The sequence below is a fragment of the Rhodotorula graminis genome (assembly GCF_001329695.1).
Source record: "Rhodotorula graminis WP1 unplaced genomic scaffold RHOBAscaffold_3, whole genome shotgun sequence".
Taxonomy (NCBI): domain Eukaryota; kingdom Fungi; phylum Basidiomycota; class Microbotryomycetes; order Sporidiobolales; family Sporidiobolaceae; genus Rhodotorula; species Rhodotorula graminis.
In genome coordinates this window covers 901,284-919,288 of record NW_017264930.1, presented here as the reverse complement: position 1 = coordinate 919,288, position 18,005 = coordinate 901,284, and the positions used below count along the sequence as shown (strand labels likewise).

General features: G+C 67.1%; 8 protein-coding genes across 8 annotated transcripts; 3 read left to right on the top strand and 5 right to left on the bottom strand.

The window, feature by feature from the left end:
* Positions 1-882: 882 nt before the first annotated feature.
* Positions 883-1,151, top strand: RHOBADRAFT_51993 (uncharacterized protein; the record flags this gene model as incomplete). The annotated part of the gene is made up of 2 exons (XM_018416118.1): positions 883-943; positions 1,038-1,151. Coding segments are annotated over 2 exons (174 nt in total), but the record flags the coding sequence as incomplete, so codon positions are not given.
* A 1,292-nt stretch (positions 1,152-2,443) lies between these two features.
* On the bottom strand, positions 2,444-5,848 carry RHOBADRAFT_51992 (uncharacterized protein; the record flags this gene model as incomplete). The annotated part of the gene is made up of 13 exons (XM_018416117.1): positions 2,444-2,710; positions 2,803-3,212; positions 3,300-3,389; positions 3,477-3,771; positions 3,840-4,005; positions 4,080-4,242; positions 4,325-4,499; positions 4,567-4,727; positions 4,802-5,060; positions 5,135-5,219; positions 5,293-5,362; positions 5,491-5,683; positions 5,837-5,848. The coding sequence occupies 13 exons, from the start codon at positions 5,846-5,848 to the stop codon at positions 2,444-2,446; spliced, it is 2,346 nt and encodes a 781-aa protein (XP_018273076.1).
* A 359-nt stretch (positions 5,849-6,207) lies between these two features.
* Positions 6,208-8,448, top strand: RHOBADRAFT_51991 (uncharacterized protein; the record flags this gene model as incomplete). Its single annotated transcript, XM_018416116.1, has 9 exons — positions 6,208-6,526; positions 6,642-6,817; positions 6,880-6,950; positions 7,023-7,130; positions 7,243-7,335; positions 7,402-7,525; positions 7,593-7,692; positions 7,757-7,992; positions 8,054-8,448. 9 exons carry the CDS (start codon positions 6,208-6,210, stop codon positions 8,441-8,443), a joined length of 1,617 nt encoding a protein of 538 aa, XP_018273075.1. The 3' UTR covers positions 8,444-8,448.
* A 217-nt stretch (positions 8,449-8,665) lies between these two features.
* RHOBADRAFT_51990 (uncharacterized protein) lies at positions 8,666-11,355 on the top strand (the record flags this gene model as incomplete). Its single annotated transcript, XM_018416115.1, has 8 exons — positions 8,666-8,716; positions 9,928-9,980; positions 10,150-10,220; positions 10,354-10,511; positions 10,576-10,725; positions 10,805-10,883; positions 10,957-11,141; positions 11,256-11,355. The coding sequence occupies 8 exons, from the start codon at positions 8,666-8,668 to the stop codon at positions 11,298-11,300; spliced, it is 792 nt and encodes a 263-aa protein (XP_018273074.1). The 3' UTR covers positions 11,301-11,355.
* A 97-nt stretch (positions 11,356-11,452) lies between these two features.
* On the bottom strand, positions 11,453-12,756 carry RHOBADRAFT_42237 (uncharacterized protein; the record flags this gene model as incomplete). The annotated part of the gene is made up of 2 exons (XM_018414029.1): positions 11,453-12,234; positions 12,291-12,756. 2 exons carry the CDS (start codon positions 12,754-12,756, stop codon positions 11,453-11,455), a joined length of 1,248 nt encoding a protein of 415 aa, XP_018273073.1.
* Positions 12,757-13,235: 479 nt separating this feature from the next.
* Positions 13,236-14,629, bottom strand: RHOBADRAFT_51989 (uncharacterized protein; the record flags this gene model as incomplete). Its single annotated transcript, XM_018416114.1, has 2 exons — positions 13,236-14,113; positions 14,179-14,629. 2 exons carry the CDS (start codon positions 14,627-14,629, stop codon positions 13,338-13,340), a joined length of 1,227 nt encoding a protein of 408 aa, XP_018273072.1. The 3' UTR covers positions 13,236-13,337.
* Positions 14,630-15,020: 391 nt separating this feature from the next.
* On the bottom strand, positions 15,021-16,591 carry RHOBADRAFT_51988 (uncharacterized protein; the record flags this gene model as incomplete). Its single annotated transcript, XM_018416113.1, has 6 exons — positions 15,021-15,172; positions 15,290-15,373; positions 15,471-15,873; positions 15,941-15,977; positions 16,094-16,374; positions 16,514-16,591. The coding sequence occupies 6 exons, from the start codon at positions 16,589-16,591 to the stop codon at positions 15,021-15,023; spliced, it is 1,035 nt and encodes a 344-aa protein (XP_018273071.1).
* A 352-nt stretch (positions 16,592-16,943) lies between these two features.
* RHOBADRAFT_31389 (uncharacterized protein) lies at positions 16,944-17,906 on the bottom strand (the record flags this gene model as incomplete). Its single annotated transcript, XM_018412968.1, has 4 exons — positions 16,944-17,197; positions 17,276-17,553; positions 17,670-17,722; positions 17,850-17,906. The coding sequence occupies 4 exons, from the start codon at positions 17,904-17,906 to the stop codon at positions 16,944-16,946; spliced, it is 642 nt and encodes a 213-aa protein (XP_018273070.1).
* Positions 17,907-18,005: the final 99 nt, after the last annotated feature.

The following is an 18,005-nucleotide window of genomic DNA, read 5'->3' as shown; positions in this document are numbered from 1 at the left end:
AGACGGCGTCGTCTCACGTCGCAGATGAGCACGTCCCGCAGGCGCAGCCGATCACGGCGCCGCCGCCGCAGGCCGTCGACGACGCGTCGTCGGCGCCGGCTCGTCGCGTGCCCCCGCCCGTCCCTCCTCGTCCCGCGCCAGCCCTTCTCCGCCCACCGCCTGCCGCCCTACCCGTTCCTCGCCCCGACGTCCCTCAGTGGGGAGCCCACCTTCCCGTCTTCCCCCTCCCGGCGGTCTGCTCTCGCCAGCACGCCTACCTCCTCAACCTCCTCGACGGCCACATGCGCCTCGCCCCCTCGCGCCCCGACTTGCGCCTCGGCCCAATCGGGTGGCAAGATCCTCGGGCAGGCGCATTCGCCGTCGCCTTCTTTGGCGTGCCCGCCGCGAGCGTGCTGCACGACGCGTACTCGGCCGTCCAGGTCCTGTGGCGGCAGCTCGAGAGCCTCGGGTTCGAGGGCGCGCGCCCGACGCACGCGAGAGGGGTGCGCCAGACGTCGCGCATGTGCGGGTGGACGGTGGTCGCGTGGGAGACCGTGGAGGATGCCGAGGTGCGCACCCCTTCCTCTCCTCCCTCTCGCTCGAGTTCGCCTTTTCGGCGGGCGCTGACTCTGCTTCGCCCACAGACAGCATGCACCCTTTTCACGCCGCCCGTGTCGCCCGTCCTCACGTGCGACACACTCGAGCCGTTCGCGCTGCCGGTGCCGTCGCCGACGTGGCGGGCTTGCGACATCCTCGTCTCGAGGCCGCCGCTTCAGGCGGCTTCGCCTCGCTCTGCAGGTGCGTCCCCTCTGTCCTCTCTCCCCTCTGTCCTCTCTCCCCTCCTCTCTCGACCCTCGTCCGCCTCGTCGAGCGCGAGCTCATGTCGAGACGCCCTTTGCGCAGTTCTCGCTCCGCCGCAACCAGCCCACGCCTACCCGACGCCCGCACCTTACCCCGTCCAGCAGTACGCACACGTCGCCAATGCCTACCCCTACACCTCGAACCACCTCCCTCACCCTCTCCCGATCTCGCCCTGGCACGGCTTCCCGCCTCAACAGCACCCGCCGCCGCCGACCTCGTTCGGCTTCACGCCTCACATTGGGAACTTCTACCCTTCCTCGACCATCTTCCAGCCGGCTCATCTGCAATCTGGGCCGATCCTCTACTCGCAAGCTGCGGCCGGCTGGCCGTCGCACGTCGCCGCCCCGTTCCCGACCGCCGTTGCGCCGCCGCCGGCCGGCTTTACCGCACCCGACTACGGGCCTCGGGTGTTGCCCGATTACGCCGCTCTTGCGGCCGAGGTTCTCGCAGGGCGCGTCGGCGGCGCGAACGCGGCCGCGGCCGGTCGCGCGGCGCCGAGGGCGTCGGGCTCGACGCGCATCGAGGGACGCGCATCGGCGACCAGTGCGGGGCGCTCGAGTGCAGAGCATGGAGCGAGGAGTGGAGCTGGGACGTCGGCTGCCGCTGCGGCGGACGGTGGAGCGCGAGCTGGGTCGGCGGCGAGCTCTGCTGCGGGCGAGGGAGCCGCGACGAGGCACCCGCCGAGCGAGTAGCTGAGGGCGGTGTTTGTAACGACGACGCGCTTGTGCTGCACGACCGTCTCGAGCGCGCGCCGAGAGCTCACCGAGAGTTCGCCGAGTTTAGCTCACGCAGCCAGGTTGGCGCGTTTGCGAGCGCAGAGCACGACTCTCAGCGGAAGCGCAGCTGTAGTTCGGCTGTTGTAGCGAGTAGAGAGTATCGAGCATTCTAGAGTCGGAGCAGGGAGCGAGGAACGGGAGAGAAAGCGAGTTGAGAAGGCGGAGGTGCGAGAGGAGGAGGAGGAGGAGGAGGAGCAGGAGCAGGCGGGCACGAGCGTGAGCGCAACAGCGCAGCGAGTGGAGGGCAGTAGAGCTCGACGTGGGCAGTAGAAGGTGTCGAGCGAGAGGCGGCGCATGAGGCGCGCCGAGGGAGCGAGGAGGAAGAGGGGTGCGAGCGCCCGCACGCTCGAGCCTCTCTCCTCCCTCGCCTTGCCCTCGCGGCCGTCCCCGCACCTCTAGCAGCCTCTCCCTCCCTCGTGGCCTGCTCCCTATAGCTTCGCCGCCAGAGTTCCGCCCGCCGTGTGCGCTCGTCGTCGGCGAGCGGTCAGAGTCCTTGCGAGCACGAGCGGAACGCGGCACTTTCCTCACCTCGACTCGTCGCCAGCTCTCGAGAGCCTCGTCACCGAGAGAGTGCGACAGGAGAGGGAAAGCGAGAGCCAAAGTTACAGACACCGTAAACCGAGAGACGCTCAGACCCCAAACTCGCAGACCCCGAACCAGACACCGATTCCCACGAACCCAAATCCAGACACCGTAACCCTCAGACACCGTATCCCAGACGCCGACGCCACAAGCATGCAGAGGAGGAAGAGAGGAGGGGAAGGTGGGCGGAGTAGAGGAGGAGGGGAAGAGAGGGCGGGCGGATGAGCTCGGCGAGGCCCTCGCGCTCAGCCCTCGGTCGCGTCCTTGCCCGACTGGCCGCCCTGCTCGACGCGGCCGCCGGTCGCACGCTCAACGACGATGCAGTCGTCGTCCTCGACAACGACGCAGTCGTCGTCCATCGACGCGTCGCCGTGGTCGTAGTCGTCGGCCTCGGCGCCCGACGAGAACGAGGGCTTGAGCACGTAGCGCCCGTTGACGAGGTCGTACTTGTGCTGCGCGGAGGCGCGCAGGCGGCGGCTGTTGTAGCCCTTGGTGAAGTCCGAGTGGTCAAGCTGCGAGGGAGCGAGAGGGCGAGGGCAAGAGGGGGCGGGGCGAGAGTCAGTCACAGGCGCACAGGCAGAGACGAGAGAAAGGCGGTGCGCACAGTGAAGGGCTTCTTGATCCACGCGCTCGTCTCGGCCGCGAACAGCGAGCCCTCCCTCACGGGGAGGTTGCTCAGGGTCGACGAGTGCTTCTTGATCTTGCTGATCGGGCGCATGCCCATCAGGAGCGACGCGATGTCGGCCTGCTTCTTGTGCGGCTTCTTGTCGTTGTCGACCTTGGCCTTGTCGACCTTGGCCTTCTTGGGGACGGGCGAGCCCTCGCGCTGCGACGTGACGTTGCCCGAGGCTGCCGACTCGTCGGGCTTGCGCTTGAGGCCTTTGGGCACACTCGAGACCGTGCTCTGCGACGCGTGCGCCGTCTTGGTCTGGAGCGACGACGCCGAGACGGGCGTCGAGTTGACGGGCTTGGCCTTGGTCGACGCAGTCGACGTCGACGTCGACGCCGAGCCACCTGCGCGAGGCGAGGACGAGGACGAGTGAGTCAGGTGCGTGCGCAGGGAGGAGAGGATCGGCGGGAGGGAGAGAGACGAGGGCGCACCCGACTTGTAGTCCTTCTCGCGGACGGCCGTCTTCTGCTGCGGCTGGAGCGACTTGGGCGCCGACGACGTCGACGCCGAGTTGGTGCCACCTGCGGGAGGCGAGGACGAGGACGAGTGAGTCAGGTGCGTGTGCAGGGGGGAGAGGATCGGCGAGAGGGAGAGAGACGAGGGCGCACCCGACTTGTTGGCCTTCTGGCCCGAGCCCTGCTCGCGCTGCTCCTCCTCGTCCTTGACCGTCGTCTCCCACACGACGGCGTCGATCAGGTCCGAGTCGTTGATGTCCTCGACCTTGACGATGCCGGCGAGCATGAGCTCGTCGAGGTCGTCGTTCTTCTCGAGCGCCTTGTCGGCCGGGTCGATCGCGCGCTGCTTGCCCTTGCTCTTCTCCTTGTGCGACTTGATCGCCTCCTTGACCATGTCGGCGCGGTGCGGCGGGAACACGGCGAGGATGTGCGAGTCCTTGAGGCCGAGCTGCGCCATGAGGAGGAGAGGTCAGTGCGGCCGCCGTGACGTGGCGCAGTGGACGATGCTCGACGCACCTTGACGAGCGCGACGGCGAGCGTCGACGCGTGGCGGTACGTGTACATGAGGCACTGGAAGGCCGAGCGCTCGTACTTGCTCACGACGTTGACGGCTGCGGCGAGCGTCGAGGCGCGCGCGCCCTCCTGCTCCTCCTGCGAGCTCTTGGTGAGCGTCTCGAGGCCCCTGTTATACGCACATAGCGTCAGTAGGGCCCTGAGATGACGCGCGAGAGGACAGGGTGGCGAGAAGGGACGCACTTGACGATGGCCGCGAACTCGGCGGTCGAAAAGGGCTCGCCGGCGCCCTCCTTCTTGCGGCGCTTGAGCGTCTCGCCGTTGGCGTCGGCGAACGCCTTCTTGATCATGCCCTTGTGGTAGTTGTACAAGAGCGGCGCCGACTGGACCGACAGGAGCTTGACGTCTGTTAGGGTCGGCGAGGATGAGCTGACCCGGGCGAAGGCCTGGATGCGGCACAGGGACGCGAAAGAGAGAGTGGGACGCACGGAGCACCTTGGAGACGTGGCCGGCTGCGACCTCGATGTAGTCGCGCGCCAGCTTGTCGAGCGGGCTCAGCTTCTTCTTGGCGGCGGCAGCCGCAGTGACCTGCTCCTTGGTGCGACCGATGCTCGAGACGATCTCGACGAGGAGGACCTTGGTGAGCGAGCCCATGCCGTTGGCCTGGGTGTGGCGCGCGTCCATGTCAGCCCCACTTTGTAGGATAGGGGAGGAAGAGGAGTGGACGGACCGCCGTGATCTCCTTGAGGGTCGCGAGGACGTCCTTCTCGTGACCGGGCTTGATGACGTAGCTCGCGCGCTTGCCGTCGTACTTGCCGATGTCGTTGACCGACTGGGCCGGGAGGATCGCCGAATAGTACGGCGCGTACCGTTTGCGGCGCAGGTACACGTCTGCGGGACCGTCGGCGCGTCGTCAGGGCTCGACTCGAGAAAGGCTGGGGACAGAGAGCGAGGGTGGGACGCACTGAGGAGCGACAGGACGGCGCCCGCCATCTGCTCGGCCTTGGTGTACACGATCGGCTCGATCTCGGGCTCGACGGCACCGAGAGCGCGCACATGCTGTGCGACGGCGTGCTCCTGGTCGCGGTGCTTCTCCTCCTTCTTGTCCTCCTTCTTGATGGCGTGGCGCAGGTCCTTGTGCGCGTCGAGGACGGCGTGCTCGTGCGCAGCCACGGCGTACTTGGACATCATCCCCTTGAGGTCGTCGAACTTGAACAGGTTGGCCTGCAGGCGCGACGACTGGGCGTCAGGGCTGCGACGAGGTGACGAGGGAGGGCTCGGGCTGAGTCGAGACGCACCTTGATGCACTCGTGGAACGCCTTCTGCAGGAAGACGATCTCGTCGTTCTTGAGGCTGCGCTCGTGGAGCGGCAGGGCGTAGATGCTGCGATAGGACGATGCACCAGTCAGTGCTGGACCTTCGGACGCCTGCAGGAGAGGAGGGAGAGGGGGCGCACCTGGTGAGCGTCTTGTCGAGCGTGTGGGCGAGGCGGCCGATCTCGGGGTGGTCCTGCGAGGCCTTGACGCCTGTGTAGGACGCCCGAGAGCGCGAATGATCAGTCTGATTGGCCCCATGGACACCGTGCGGCGAGGAAGGGCAGAGTTGGGCGGGGCGAGTGCGGGGAGGGAGGGGAGGAGGAAGAGGGGAGGCGCACCGACGACGCCGCGCAGGAGGAGAATGGGGGAAGCGGCCTGGCCGCCGGGTAGCGACACCTCCTTGGCGATGAGGGCGGGGGTCGCGAGCGTCTTGAGCGGGCGCAGGTGCGTGGGCACGTCGTCGCCGAGGGCGAGTTTGGGGAGGATCGAGGCGAGGTTGCGGATCTTGTCGGGCGGCGCGCTGCCGGCGACCTGCAGGTCGAGGAGCGGCATCAGTACGACGATCGACGGTCATGGAGAAGATCCGAGAGTGCGGCGAGACGCGCGGCGAGTGGTACGGCGACCCGAAGGAGGAGGGGGAGGGGAGGACGAGGGGAAGGACGAGAGTACGGAGGTGGGACTCACGATCGGTGGCATGGTGGGTGCGGAGCGACCTGCTGGTGACGGGGAAGTGGGCTGCGCGGGCGCAATGGGCGAGGAGGTCGAGGGAGAGACGTCGGCAGATGTGGGGGAGGAGGACGGGGAGGGGAGGGAGGAGAGGTCAGCGCGCTGCATGGGGCGGTGCGACTGGGCCCTGTGGACACCCACACTACGGCTAGGAGGGAGGAACGCGCCGGACTCACGATTCGAGGTTGAGGGTTGGGTCGGAGAGAGCGCGGAGAGGACGTCGCTCAGGACGCTCTCGCTCGACCTCGGTCGCGCGCGCTCCTCGCCTCCTGCCAGAACCCTCACGACGTCGACCTCTCAGCGTCGACCTCCACGAGCGCTGAACCACGATGACACGGCCACCCTCGACCTCGCCCAACGCACCTCGCTCGCGCTCCTCCACCGCCCGCGCCCCGGATCAGCCCACGGCCGCCGAGCTGCCCACCGCCAAAACCAACAAGATCCCCGCCGACTCGAGCACGCGCAGCACGAGTGGGAGGACGCAGGAGAGCCGCGCCGCGCGCGCGAGCAGCTCGGGCGGGCCGGCGGGCGAGGGCGAGGTCGGCGAGGGGGCGGCGGGCGGCGCATCGTCGGCGGGCGTGGGCGCAGCTCAGAGCGTGTCGGGCAGGGGCGAGGGGCAGCAGGAGGAGCAGAGCGACAACGATGAGGGTGAGTTCTCTCTGCCTCTCGATCGATCGCGCGCCGCCGCGGTCGTCGCGCGCGGGTCAAGTACTCCTCCTCCTCCCTCGCCTCGCACGCTCACCACGGCTCGGTCGCCTCGCAGGTGCAGATGATGCCGACCTCGACGACGTGTCCGTCCTTGGCGACGACGAGGCGCTCGGCGATGACGAGGACGAGGACGTCGAGCCGCCGTCACCCGAGGCCGACGCCGCCTTCTTCGCCAAGCACACGGCGCCGCTCGTCCAGGCGTACCTCGACAAGTGCGAGACTGCTGCCGAGGTGCGCCTCCACTCCTCCTCTTTGTCTGTCAGGGCCGGGACTGACCTCAGCTGCCCTCGCAGTTGCCCGAGCACCTGCGCATCTGGCTGCAAGTGCAGCGTCGCGAGTACCTGCAACACGCCGACATGTGGAAGTGCGTCCCTCTTGTCTCCCTGTCGTCGTCGTCGCCGAGCGGCAGAGGGAAGCTGACCCTTCTGTTCCACAGGCTCGTCTCATCGTCGCTCAACTCGGCCATCCTCTTGCTCGAGCGCCAGGGCGATTGGGCCTCGATGAGCTTCGACCGCTTCTACCAGGAGGTCTGCAAGATCAAGCTGTGCGTCCCTCCTCCATGCCCTCGGCGGAACGTGCAGCACTGACCCTTCCCTCGACCTTTTCCCCTTGCCCCACTTCTTCCCTCTCCTGTTGGCGACACTCGCGCCGCACAGCTCGAACGGCACGCAGGTCGAGATCCTCAAGGCCGGCGTTAGCTTCGTCTACGCCCTGATCACGAACGCCAACATCTACAAGGCGTACAAGCCGTGCGTCCTCGCTCGGCCTCTCGATCCTTTCCTCGCCCGGCCTGACCTCTGCGTGCCCGTCGACAGGATTCTGCAGTGCGAGACGGACGACCAGCTTCTCGCCTTTGCGGTCAAGTGGAAGGTGTTGCTCAAGAACGCGCCCGAGCTCTCGACTTTTGGCCGTGCCGCGGTGTACGTCCTCTCGGCGAAGGTGCGCCCGCCCTCTCTCTTTCTCTCTGCCCTACAGGTCTCTTTTCTGACTCTCTGGTTCACTGCAGGAGCGTCGCTACGCAGGCTACACCTTCATCACCGGTACCTCGAGGTGCGCCGCGCACGAGACGACGCCCATCAGCGAGAAGATGGGGAAGGCGCGCAAGGGTGCGTCCGTGTCTCCCTCCCCATGACGCACCTGACTCGAACTGACGGCATCTCACTCGCGCAGAGGTGCCCTGGGCCGAGTGGAAGAAGCAGGTCATCTTCACCGTGCCGGCCGCTGTCAGCAACGACGCCGGCCCGGCCCTGTTCCTCGTCATCGAGCATCTCGTCATCACGACGAATGACCTCACCAACGGCATCGGCCTCAACACGCGCCCGTTCGACAGCCACTCGTGGCGCTTCAAGTACAGCAAGCAGAACATCATCGACGCGCTCGAGAAGACGATCTCGCTGTGCGACACGGTGCGTCCTCGAGCCCTTCCCTCTCTTGGTCTCCTTTCTGACCCCCCTTGCCGTCGCGCAGCTCGGTACCACCATCTCGCCCACCTTCTTCGAGGACAACCTCGCGTCCTTCCGCACGATCGCCGACTTCAACGCCGTGTCGCTTCACGGCATCATCACGGGCGCCCGTTGGACGTTCTTCATGCGCAAGCAGAACGTGCCGGCGCACATCTTCAAGCACGGCCGCCTCCCGATGCCGTACCTGCCGAGGGAGGAGCGCGTCGCGCGCCGCGCAGCGCTCAAGGCGGCCGGCGAGCGCGAGGGGATCGAGTTGGAGCGTGGGGCGTACGACGAGGTGCAGCGTGCGAGGAAGGTGCGCAAGGAGGCCGGCGCCGTCAAGCCGCACGCCGAGCGGCAGGTCAAGGCGGGGCCGGGCGGTCTCGACACGGGTTTCCTCGATTCGTTCTTCTGAGCGTAGCCGATGCAGTACGATTTCGCTTTCGCTTTGTCGTTAACGAGCGGCATTTTGCCCTTCCGGTCGAGCGCGAGGAAAGCCGCCGTCGAGAGCGAGGAAAGCCGCCCTCGAGAGCGAGGAAAGCCGCCCTCGAGAGCGCTCCACAGCTCGTCTTTGGCTCGTCGAGCTGCCGCACCTCGCTCTGCAAGGCTATCTCGGTCTCTCGGTCACGACAAGGACATGAGCGCGGTCGAGCTGAACCTTGCCGAGACGTTCCATGGCGTCGACGCGGTCCGTGCGGCGAGGAGAGCGCCAACGAGTCGAGGTCGAAGCGCTGTGGACGACGCTCACGTGCTGTTCGCGCCATGAGAGATACCGATGCGGCTCGACGCGAGCGCACCGTGCGTGTCGACGAGCTGAGGGAGCTGGGGCAGGAGCAGCGAGCGGTACCGCCGAGGCACGTCGAGAAAAGCGCGACGACGAAAGGTCGGCGAGCGAAGCTGCGACTCGTCGTCGTCGAAGCTCGTCAGGGACTCGCTCGAGGTCGAGACGAAGCTCTGAAGCCCGAGACAGAGCTGCCGGACGAGAGAGGGCTTCTCTGAACATCATTCGCGGCAGAGCGAGCCGGACCTCGCAGGAAGGGCGGGACGGCCCTCGGCTCGCTCAAGGCCGGCGAGCGACGAGCAGAGGGGGAGGGAAAGGATAGCAGGAGATATCCCGACCGCTGCAGGTGCAGGCGACAGCGACGAGCATTTGCAGGAGAGGGCGAGGCGAGGACCCAAAGGTCGACGCGAGGGGCGAGCGAGAAGGAGCGGCTCGCGGTCCAAGACCGTGGAGGGATGGAAGCGGGAGCGTCGCCGTTGAGAGCGTCTCGGCCGCCGAGAGAGCTCGATAGCCGGCCGCAGGAGAGCGCGGTCGCAGCCGAGGATTGAGCAGGCAAGGGGGAGGCGAAAGACGAGCGGGTCGCGGCGGTCGCGGGCGCGCGAGGCTTCTCTCGCTCAGCGCACGATCGATGGTCATGGCAGACTGCACTGCATTGAGGGGGGACGAGCCAGGCATCTGACAGGGCGCAACGAGTCAGCTCGTCTCTGTGAAGGGAGGAGGTGGGGGACGAGGACGAGGGAGAGGGGGCGTACCCGTGAGACACTCGTCGCGCATCTGACCGTTCCCACCGTTCTCTCAGACAATCCTGCGGTGCTCCAACCGTGTCCGGAGCCCGTGCCGAGGTCGTAGTCGAGGACGACGCGAGTCGCTGATGAGGACGGGGAGAGGGCGAGCGAGACCTCGTGGGGCGGCGCGACTTGGGCGAGGTGGGGGCTAGAAGTGCGTACGAGCGGCTGCAGCGGTGCCAGACTCCACACGGCGGGGTGCGAGAGCGAGAGTCGAGGTCAAGCGCGAGTTGGTCCACCTCGCTTCTCGCTCCTCATGTCCGCTCACCGCCACTCGCCTGGAGGTGCTCGAGGGCGTTGTCAAAGAGACCCTGCCTGCAATTACTTCCTCAGCAGCACCTGAACTACCAGCGCAAAACGACGCAGGGCCTCGCGCCACTCCTCTAGTGCGTCCAACGCCCTCTCTCCTCTTCAGCCTCTCTCCCTCAGCGTCTCAGAGCGCTTCAGGGCGTCGCAGAGCCTCACAAAGCCTCACAGAGCACATTCTCGCGGCGAGAGGAGCAATCCGGGAGCTGTCGAACAAGCGCTGACCCTCTCTTCCTCGTCGACTCGCAGCATCTCGTGGATGCTCTCTGGCGCCTCCTTGGGCATCTTTACAATCGTGCAGAACATCAGCATCCCCATCAGTGCGTCCACGCTCGCTCTGTCATTGCCCAAAACCGCGCTGACCTCTTGCGCCGGCCCCTCCCCCTCCTCGACCTCGCCCCCTCGCCTCGCCCTCCCTTCCTGCCCTCCCTCGTTCGACCCTCGCCCTCCCAGTCGTCCAGCCGCACTGCTACGGCGCCCTCTGTGCCGTCATATTCTGCCAGATGCTCTACTACGACAAGGGCTACCGCTGGTACAGCGCCGTCGGCGCCTTCCTCCTCTACGCCATCGCGTGCAGCGGCTTCGAGGTCGGCATGGTCTACGCGTCGAGGGTGCGCCCACGTCCTCTCCTTGTCCTCCTCTCGCCCCTGGCACTGACTCGAGCCTCGCCCGCAGTTCGTCGAGCACCACCACCACAGCGACGGCTTGACGATGCTTTGGGGCATCTTGAGCGACATCTTCCTGTTCGTCGGCTTCGTGCCGCAGTTCATCGAGATCTACAAGGCGCGCGAGGTCTATGCGCTCTCGTACCTCTTTCTCGCAATGGTGCGTCCTCCTCTTTCTCTCGTGCCGGCCCGAGTCGAGCTCGCGTCGCTCACGCTCTCTCTCTCTCTCGCGCCTGCAGGACTCGCTCGGCGCCGTCTTCTCGATCATGAGCCTCGCGTTCAAGGACTCGTTCGACGGCATCGCGTTCGCCGGCTACGGTGCGCCCCTCCTCGTCCCTCTCGTCCCACCCGCCTTCCCAAACTGACCCTGTTGTCTCCTCTCCCGATCCAGCCGTCGTCCTCCTCGCCGAGATCGTCATCTTCCTCCTCGCTCTCGTCCTCAACCCTCGAGCGCGCCGCACGCGCGCACAGCTCGGGAGCGAGCCGGGCTCGTGCGACTCGTCGTGCGCGAAGGCGGGCCCACCACTTGGGAAGGTCGACGTCGAGGCGCAGCGAGCGGGTGCGGGTGCGGCTGAGGTGGATCCGGGTGCGCGAGCAGTGAGGGGAGAGAAGGTGGGTGTCGAGGAGCGGCGGAAGGAGGCAGGCGAGACGGAGGAGGAGGAGAGAGGGCTCGCGTTGCCGCATGACGAGGGCGTCGGGTTGCCGGTCAAGGTCGAGCCGGCACGCGCAGCATAGACGAGGCGAGGCGCTGTAGACTCTCTCGTGTACATAGACTCGTCGTCGACGCTCTCGCTAGACCGAGAGAGAACTCGAGAACTGGGACGACGTTTCAAGCTAAACCGGCTCCCGCTCGGACCCTCCTTCAAGCCCCTCCTCGATGTTCCTCCTTAGCGCTTGACCCGGCCGAGGCGAGTCGCGAGCAGCATCGCCGTCCTCGCCGCTCCGACGGGGAGCTCCTTGTCGACCGACGCCATCTCGCTCGTCGCCGGCGCCTGTTCGACCTTGGACCAGTCCTCGACGACGTACTCGAGGACGGCGTCGCGCACCTCGTCGTATGCACACGCGACGTCGCTGTACAGCTCGTAGATGGCGTTGGTCGGCGTGAGCTGCGACACGAGGTTGTCGAGCGCGAGCTGCTTGAGGTCGTCGAGCGAGAGGTAGTCGGCGAGGCGGTACACCGACTTGGGCGACGCCGGGAACGGGAGGAGCGGGCTCTGGGTCAGGGCGAGGGCGCGCACGGCGTCCTGGCGGGCGGCATCGACGGAGGGCTCGTCGAGACCGGGGCGGCGAAAGGTCGAGAGGAGCGGCGCGAACGTGATGTGGCGCGACTGGGCCCAGACGATGACGGCGAGGTAGGTCGAGTACGGGATGTCCCTGATCGGGATACGCTTGAAGGGCGCGAGCGGCTTTTGCTGGCCCTTCTGGCGGCTCGAGGTGAGGCTGGCGGCGTCCGTCTCGGCGTCCGAGTCCTCGAACGCGTACGTGTCGTGCTCGGCCGGCTCGCTCGACGGATTGACGACGGTCGACGTGCCCTCGACGAACTCGGACGACAGGATGTCCTTGAAGTGCGGAGAGATCTGGTAGAGCGACGCCTCGATCGTCCAAAGTTGGCGGCCGAGCTGGCGGAAGTCGAGGCAGACGTCGTTCTGGGCTTGATCAAGAGCGAGGGCTGGGAACTTGAGATTCAGTACCCCTCTGTGGGAGATCGGAAGAGAGAGGACGCACTCGTAAAGTGAGCGGCGGTCGTCGTGCGAGTCGAGCAGACCAGGTCGAGGTCCGCGACCTGCTGCTCGAGGCCGGCAATGCGACGCTCGACGGCAAAGAGGCCGTCGTCAGGCGTGACGAGCTCGATGTTGACCGTGTAGACGACGTGCTCTCCCCATGGCGCGGGGCAGATGACGGCGCTGCCGGCACGGACGAAAGGAAACAGCGTCTCCTTGACGATCCACGTGTGGACCAGCGACTGGTAGCTGGGCGTGCTCGACCGGCGTCGATAGACGCGACACGTTGCGCTGATGACCTTCATCGGGCGGGCCTCGCACCACTCGAGCGTGAGAGCGTAGTCGCCGAGAGTGGTGACTTGGCGCCCGACGAGGCGGTAACCGCCAGGGCTGATGCACCCGTCCAGCTCGGACCAGTCGCCCGTTGGAGCGCCGCCGGTGCACGTAACTGAGCCAGTGATGACGGGCATAGGTAGAGGGCGCGGATGAGAGCGAGGGAGCCCGGGTTCCGAGGGGAGAGCGCGAGCGCCGGCGAGTCCGCGGACCCTCAAGCACGAGCCCCTCTCTGCGGGGAGCTCGCCATCTCCGCGCTAAGCTGAAGCGTCGTCGATGTATCGTCTCTCAAAACTCGCTCGGGGCGGATGCATAGCCAGTAGCGTGAGCCTCAAGCCGGCGAGAGCGAGACGCTTGCACGGACCGCTTCCGAACCTCGCGTCTCTGCTCGCTTCCGTGCTGCGTGGGCTGCATCGACGCGAGCTGCATAGCAGCAGCCACGACATCGAAAGAATACAGCTCTGAGCGGCCAGGGCGCGACGACAGGCAGGCGGCGAGCGGGCGAGAGGTTGAACCGACGGTCCGCGCGGTCAAACGAGAGCCAGCAGGCTCGCTCTCGGCGGGCTCGACAGCTCTCTGCATCTCTCTTCTGCGTCAAGCGGACATGCTGGCCTTGCAGAGAGACGGCTCGACGTTACAGCGTCCCTACCTCGACCCATCCTTGTCGACAATCCCCCCTCGCTCGATGCCTCCTCGCTCCGACACGCTCCTCCCTTGCTCACTTCGAGGTCAGACGCCTCGCAAGAAGCATTGCCGTGCTCGCCGCGCCGAGCGGCAGTTCCCTCGCCGCCGCCTCGACCGCCCTCGTCGCCGCCGACACCTTGACCTCGCTCCAGTGCTCGACGACGTACTCGAGGACGGCGTCGCGCACGTCGTCGTACCCGCACGCGACGTCGCTGTAGAGCTCGTATGCCGCGATCTCGGGCTTGAGCTGCGAGACGAGGTTGTTGAGCGCAAGCTTCTTGAGCGGCGCGAGCGACAGGTAGTCGGCGAGGCGGTAGACCGATTTTGGCGAGACGGGCACGGGCAGGAGCGGGCTCTTGGTCTCGGCGAGGGCGCGCACGGCGTCCTGGCGAGCGCCGCTGGCGGCAGCATCGTCAACGCCGGGGCGGCGAAAGGTCGAGAGGAGGGGGGCGAACGTGATGTGGCTCGTCTGCGCCCAGATGAGGACGGCGAGGTAGGTCGAATACGGGACGTCGTTGATCGGGATGCGCTTGAACGGTGCGAGCGGCTTCTGGTGGTCCTTCTCCCGGCTCGAGGCGAGGTCGACGGCGTCCGTCTCGGCGTCCGAGTCCCCGAACTCGTACGAGATGTGCTCGGCGGCCTTGATCGACAGGTCGGCGATGCTCGACGTGCCCTCGGCAAACTCGGACGACAGGATGTCCTTGAAGTGCGGCGAGATCTGGACGAGCGACGTCTCGGACGCCCAAAGTTGGCGGCCGAGCTGGAGGAAGTCGAGGCAGACGTTGTTCGGGGCTTGACCGTGCGTGAGAGCTGCAGGCGCGAGAGAGTCAGGTCGGCTTGATCTGGCCGGCGAGAGCAGGGGAACGAGAACGCACTCGTCATGTGCGAGGCGGCAGCCTCGAGGGCGAGGGACGCCGGCGACGTCTGCTTCTCGATGTCGGCAATCTTGCGCTCCCAGGTGAAGAGGCCATAGTCGGGCGTCGCTATGGCGAGCGCGACCGTATAGTCCACCGAGCTCGTAGCGTTGGTCTGCAGGACGATCGAGCCACGCCGTGTCGGCGGGAACCACGACTCGCGCAAGGTGCACTTGCCGTCCGGGTACTCAAGCCGGCCGTAAAGGTAGTCGCCCATGTGGACGATCGTGCCGCTGAGGATCTTGACCGGCTCGACCGAGTCCCACTCGAGCTTGACGGCGAGGCCGCTGTCAGGCAGGCCGAGGCTGCCGCCGAAGGTCGCACGAAAGGAGCCCGTGAGCCCGGCAAGCTTGGCCGGCGCACTCGTCGGGGTGCGCTGCGAGCATTTCAACGAGGCCGAGACAGTCGGCATGCTGCTGGAGCGGGTGCAGCGAGGTGGAGCGGGTGCAGCGAGGTGGAGGAGAGAGAAAGGTCGAGCGGCGCGATGGCGACTCGGCGAGGAGCTGCGTGGCCGCTGCCGCTTGAGAGGGTGCATGCGCTCTGGCAAGCTGTGCAGAGACTTGCACTCGCCAGCTGGGGCGAGTCGCACAGCGCGCAGGAGGCGAGCGGGACGGCGGGCAACTCGCTGCGGCTCGCGACCCGGCAGACGAGGAAGTCCAGCTTCGTAGAGCGCTCGCACCAGCTCGGCGCTTTCTGCAGGTCGCCATGCACTCAGACGAAGCAGAGCCGCCGCTCGACCGACTCTCGAAACCCCCTCGCGAGCGAGCAAGGACATTGCTCCACCTCGCTACGGCCCTCGTTCCTCACGCCCCAACCACCTCCTCCCTCCCCTGCCCCGCACCCGCACCCGCTCCACCACCGGCACCGCCCGAGTCCGCCTCGCGCCTCGCGAGCGCCTGCAGCATGGCCGGCGAGTCGCGGTACTCGGCGCCACGGATCCGGAGGTTGTACGACGCTGCGGGCGCGCGAGCGGGTCAGGGCTTGGGTCTAGAGAGACGCGAGGGAGAGGGAGAGGAAGAGAGAGCGGGAGAGAGAGAGAGGAGAAGAGAGAGAGGGAGAGGAGGGGACGCACCGTTCTCGATCTTTGCGAGCGACTGGTCGAGGACGGCGAGCTTCTTGGGGAGCCAGCGCGCATAGGCGGCGAGAGGGGTCATCTCTGCGGATTCGGCGTGTCGGGCAGGAGGGTGAGTGGGTGCACTCGAGCCGAGGAGGAACAGAGAGGGGGAGGAGGAACGAGCGGGCGCGCGACGCACCAGCCTGGATCTCCCTCACGAGCCTCCCGATGTGCTCAATGTCGGCGAACCCCTTGCCGCCCTCCTTGCCCTCGCTCTGGCCCTGGCCCGGGACGACGAGCGACTCGGTCAAGTTCTTGCCGACGCTCGCGATGGCGAGGCGCATGAGCTCGCCCGTGAGGTCGGCGACCCCGCCGAGGTAGTCGTCGACCGTGACGTGGAAGTAGGGCTCTGGAGCGGGTGCGGGTGCGGGTGCCGGTGCGGGTTCGGGTGGTGGGGCGGACGGCTCGGCGGCGGAGGGGGAGGGTGCGTCGGCGGCGGCGGCGGCAGGTGCAGGAGCGGGAGGGAAGAGCGAGGCTTGCGCCTGCTCGAGGGTCGGGAGGGTGTGGTGCTCGAGGTAGTAGTAGAAGGTGAGGCCCTCGAGCTGCGAGACGAGGTACAAAGGTCAGCTCGCGGCGAGGCAAGAGAGAGAGAGAACGGCGGCGACGCACGTATTCCTGAATGCCCGGGCTGACGCTGCGCTCGTACCTGCGACAGGAAGAGTGGGTCAGGCGGTTTCCCGACCCATCAACGCTGCGGGTCATGTCGGCATGCGACCTGCCCGCGCGACTCGAGCGCAGAGGAGAAACCGATCCCGGGCTCACCTCCAAAAGTCAGCCCCGCTCACCTCGCCCTGCAACCTCGCAAAGAGCGCCCTGAGCCCCTCCATCTTTGCCTCGGCCTCGCGCACGACGCGGTCCCTCGCGTCGCCCGGTGCGGCGGCGCCAACGCGGTGCAGGACAAAGATGAGCTGCTTGCTGAGGGCCGTCACGTCGCGCGAGAGCTTGACGATGCGCTCGCGCTGGGCGTGGTGCGTGTCGAGCTCGGTGCGGAAGGCGGTGAAAGCCGAGAGGAGGGCGGCCGCGCGCGTGGGCGGCTGCTCGGGCTGGGTGTCGGGAGGAGGGGAGGCGAGGAGGGGAGGGTTCGAGGGCGGCGTGGGAGGGCGGGAGGAGGCGCAGGGGGGCGTGGGAGATTCTGGGTAAGTCTCTGTGCTGCGCGCGAGCGCCCAAAGGACCTGGACGCACCTGTGTCGGGGTGGAATCGGAGCCAGCTGATGAAGTCGAGGCGGCCTCGTCCACGGCGGCGGCGACGTTGGGCTGCATGGCGAGTGCTCGTGTGGACGTTTTGAGGTAGTGCGGGTGGACTGACGGTAGTCTGGCGAGCTCTCGTGCTGGCGTCGATTGGCCAGTAGGGTGGGAGGAGGAGAGCCGGGCGAAACGACGACAGAGCCGGCGACGGGCGCCCTTACGGCTCTTCTGTGCGGCTACGAGGGGCCTCGTCGACGAGTACAGAGTCTCTCACTAGCTTCCGGACAACTCTGGCAAAGCAGCGCCGCGTGTGAAGCGTCCTGCTCAGCTCGCGCGAGCGACTCTCGACCTGAACGCTCTCGCTCGACGCCGACGAGCATCGATACAGCCTGCCCGCCGCCGACATGTACACTCGCGCCCGCACGGCTCACCTCCCACGCGGCGGTGCCGGCGGCGGCGGCGGGAGCATGAACCCTCCGAGCCCCCCTCCTCCCGCTCCTCCTCCTGCTCCTGCACCGGTCGCCGGCGCCTTCTTCTTGGTCGAGAGGCCGCCGAGCTTGATCGCGATCGTCTCTCCTTCCTTGAGCGAGAAGTCGCGCGAGGGCTGGGTGGGAGCGGAGGAGCTGGACGACGACGAGGAGGTCGGGAGGAGCTTGGGAGGGTTCTGCCGCTTGGACCAGTCTGCCCGGACGACGTCGAGTCAGTCAGTATCATCATCTCGCGAGAGACAGAGAGACGACTGGAGGACGTGGGACGCACCCTGCAACGCGACGTTAAAGTCGAACGCCTCGCTGCGCTCGGGGAAGCCCATGCCGATGTAGGCGCGGTTGGTGCCGTCGACGACGGTGAGGACAAAGTAGCGCGACGAGTCGAGGACGGCCTCGCAGCCGCCGTTGGGGTTCTGCTTCGAGGGTTTGTAGGGCGCCTGGGCAAACAGCTCGCCCGAGTCCTTGTCCTCGAGGTGGAGGAGGCACTCGGTCGGGAGGTCCGAGCCGCGCTCGATGACGCGCAGGCGGCCGCGCCACATGGGCTCGGTCCTGTGGGGGTGCGTGGATCGTGTCAGTCAGTGTGGGAGGGAAGAGGGAGGGCTTTGAGGTGAGAGGGAGGTGGGAGGGTGGGGGCGGTGCAGCGACGAGGGGGGAGGGTGACACACATCTCGCCCCATTCTGCGGCACGGTAGCCCGCGTTGGACTGCCTTGGTGGGATCTGTTGCTCGGATCAGAATCAGCTCACGCGCAGAGCGGGCGACGAGAGCCGAGCCGGGGGAACCGGCCACGACGACTCGACGACGACGACGAGGGGAGCGCGACGGGGAACGAGGGGCGGGGCGCACCTGGTAGACGTAGACCTCGCGTGCGATGAACAGGATGGACTCGATCGTGGAATCCATCGCGAGCGAGAGGGTGGAGAGCGAGGACAAGGGACCTCGACGAGGAGGCGATTGTCCTCGACCGAGCTCTCTCGGGAGAGATTTACTGTATGAATGACG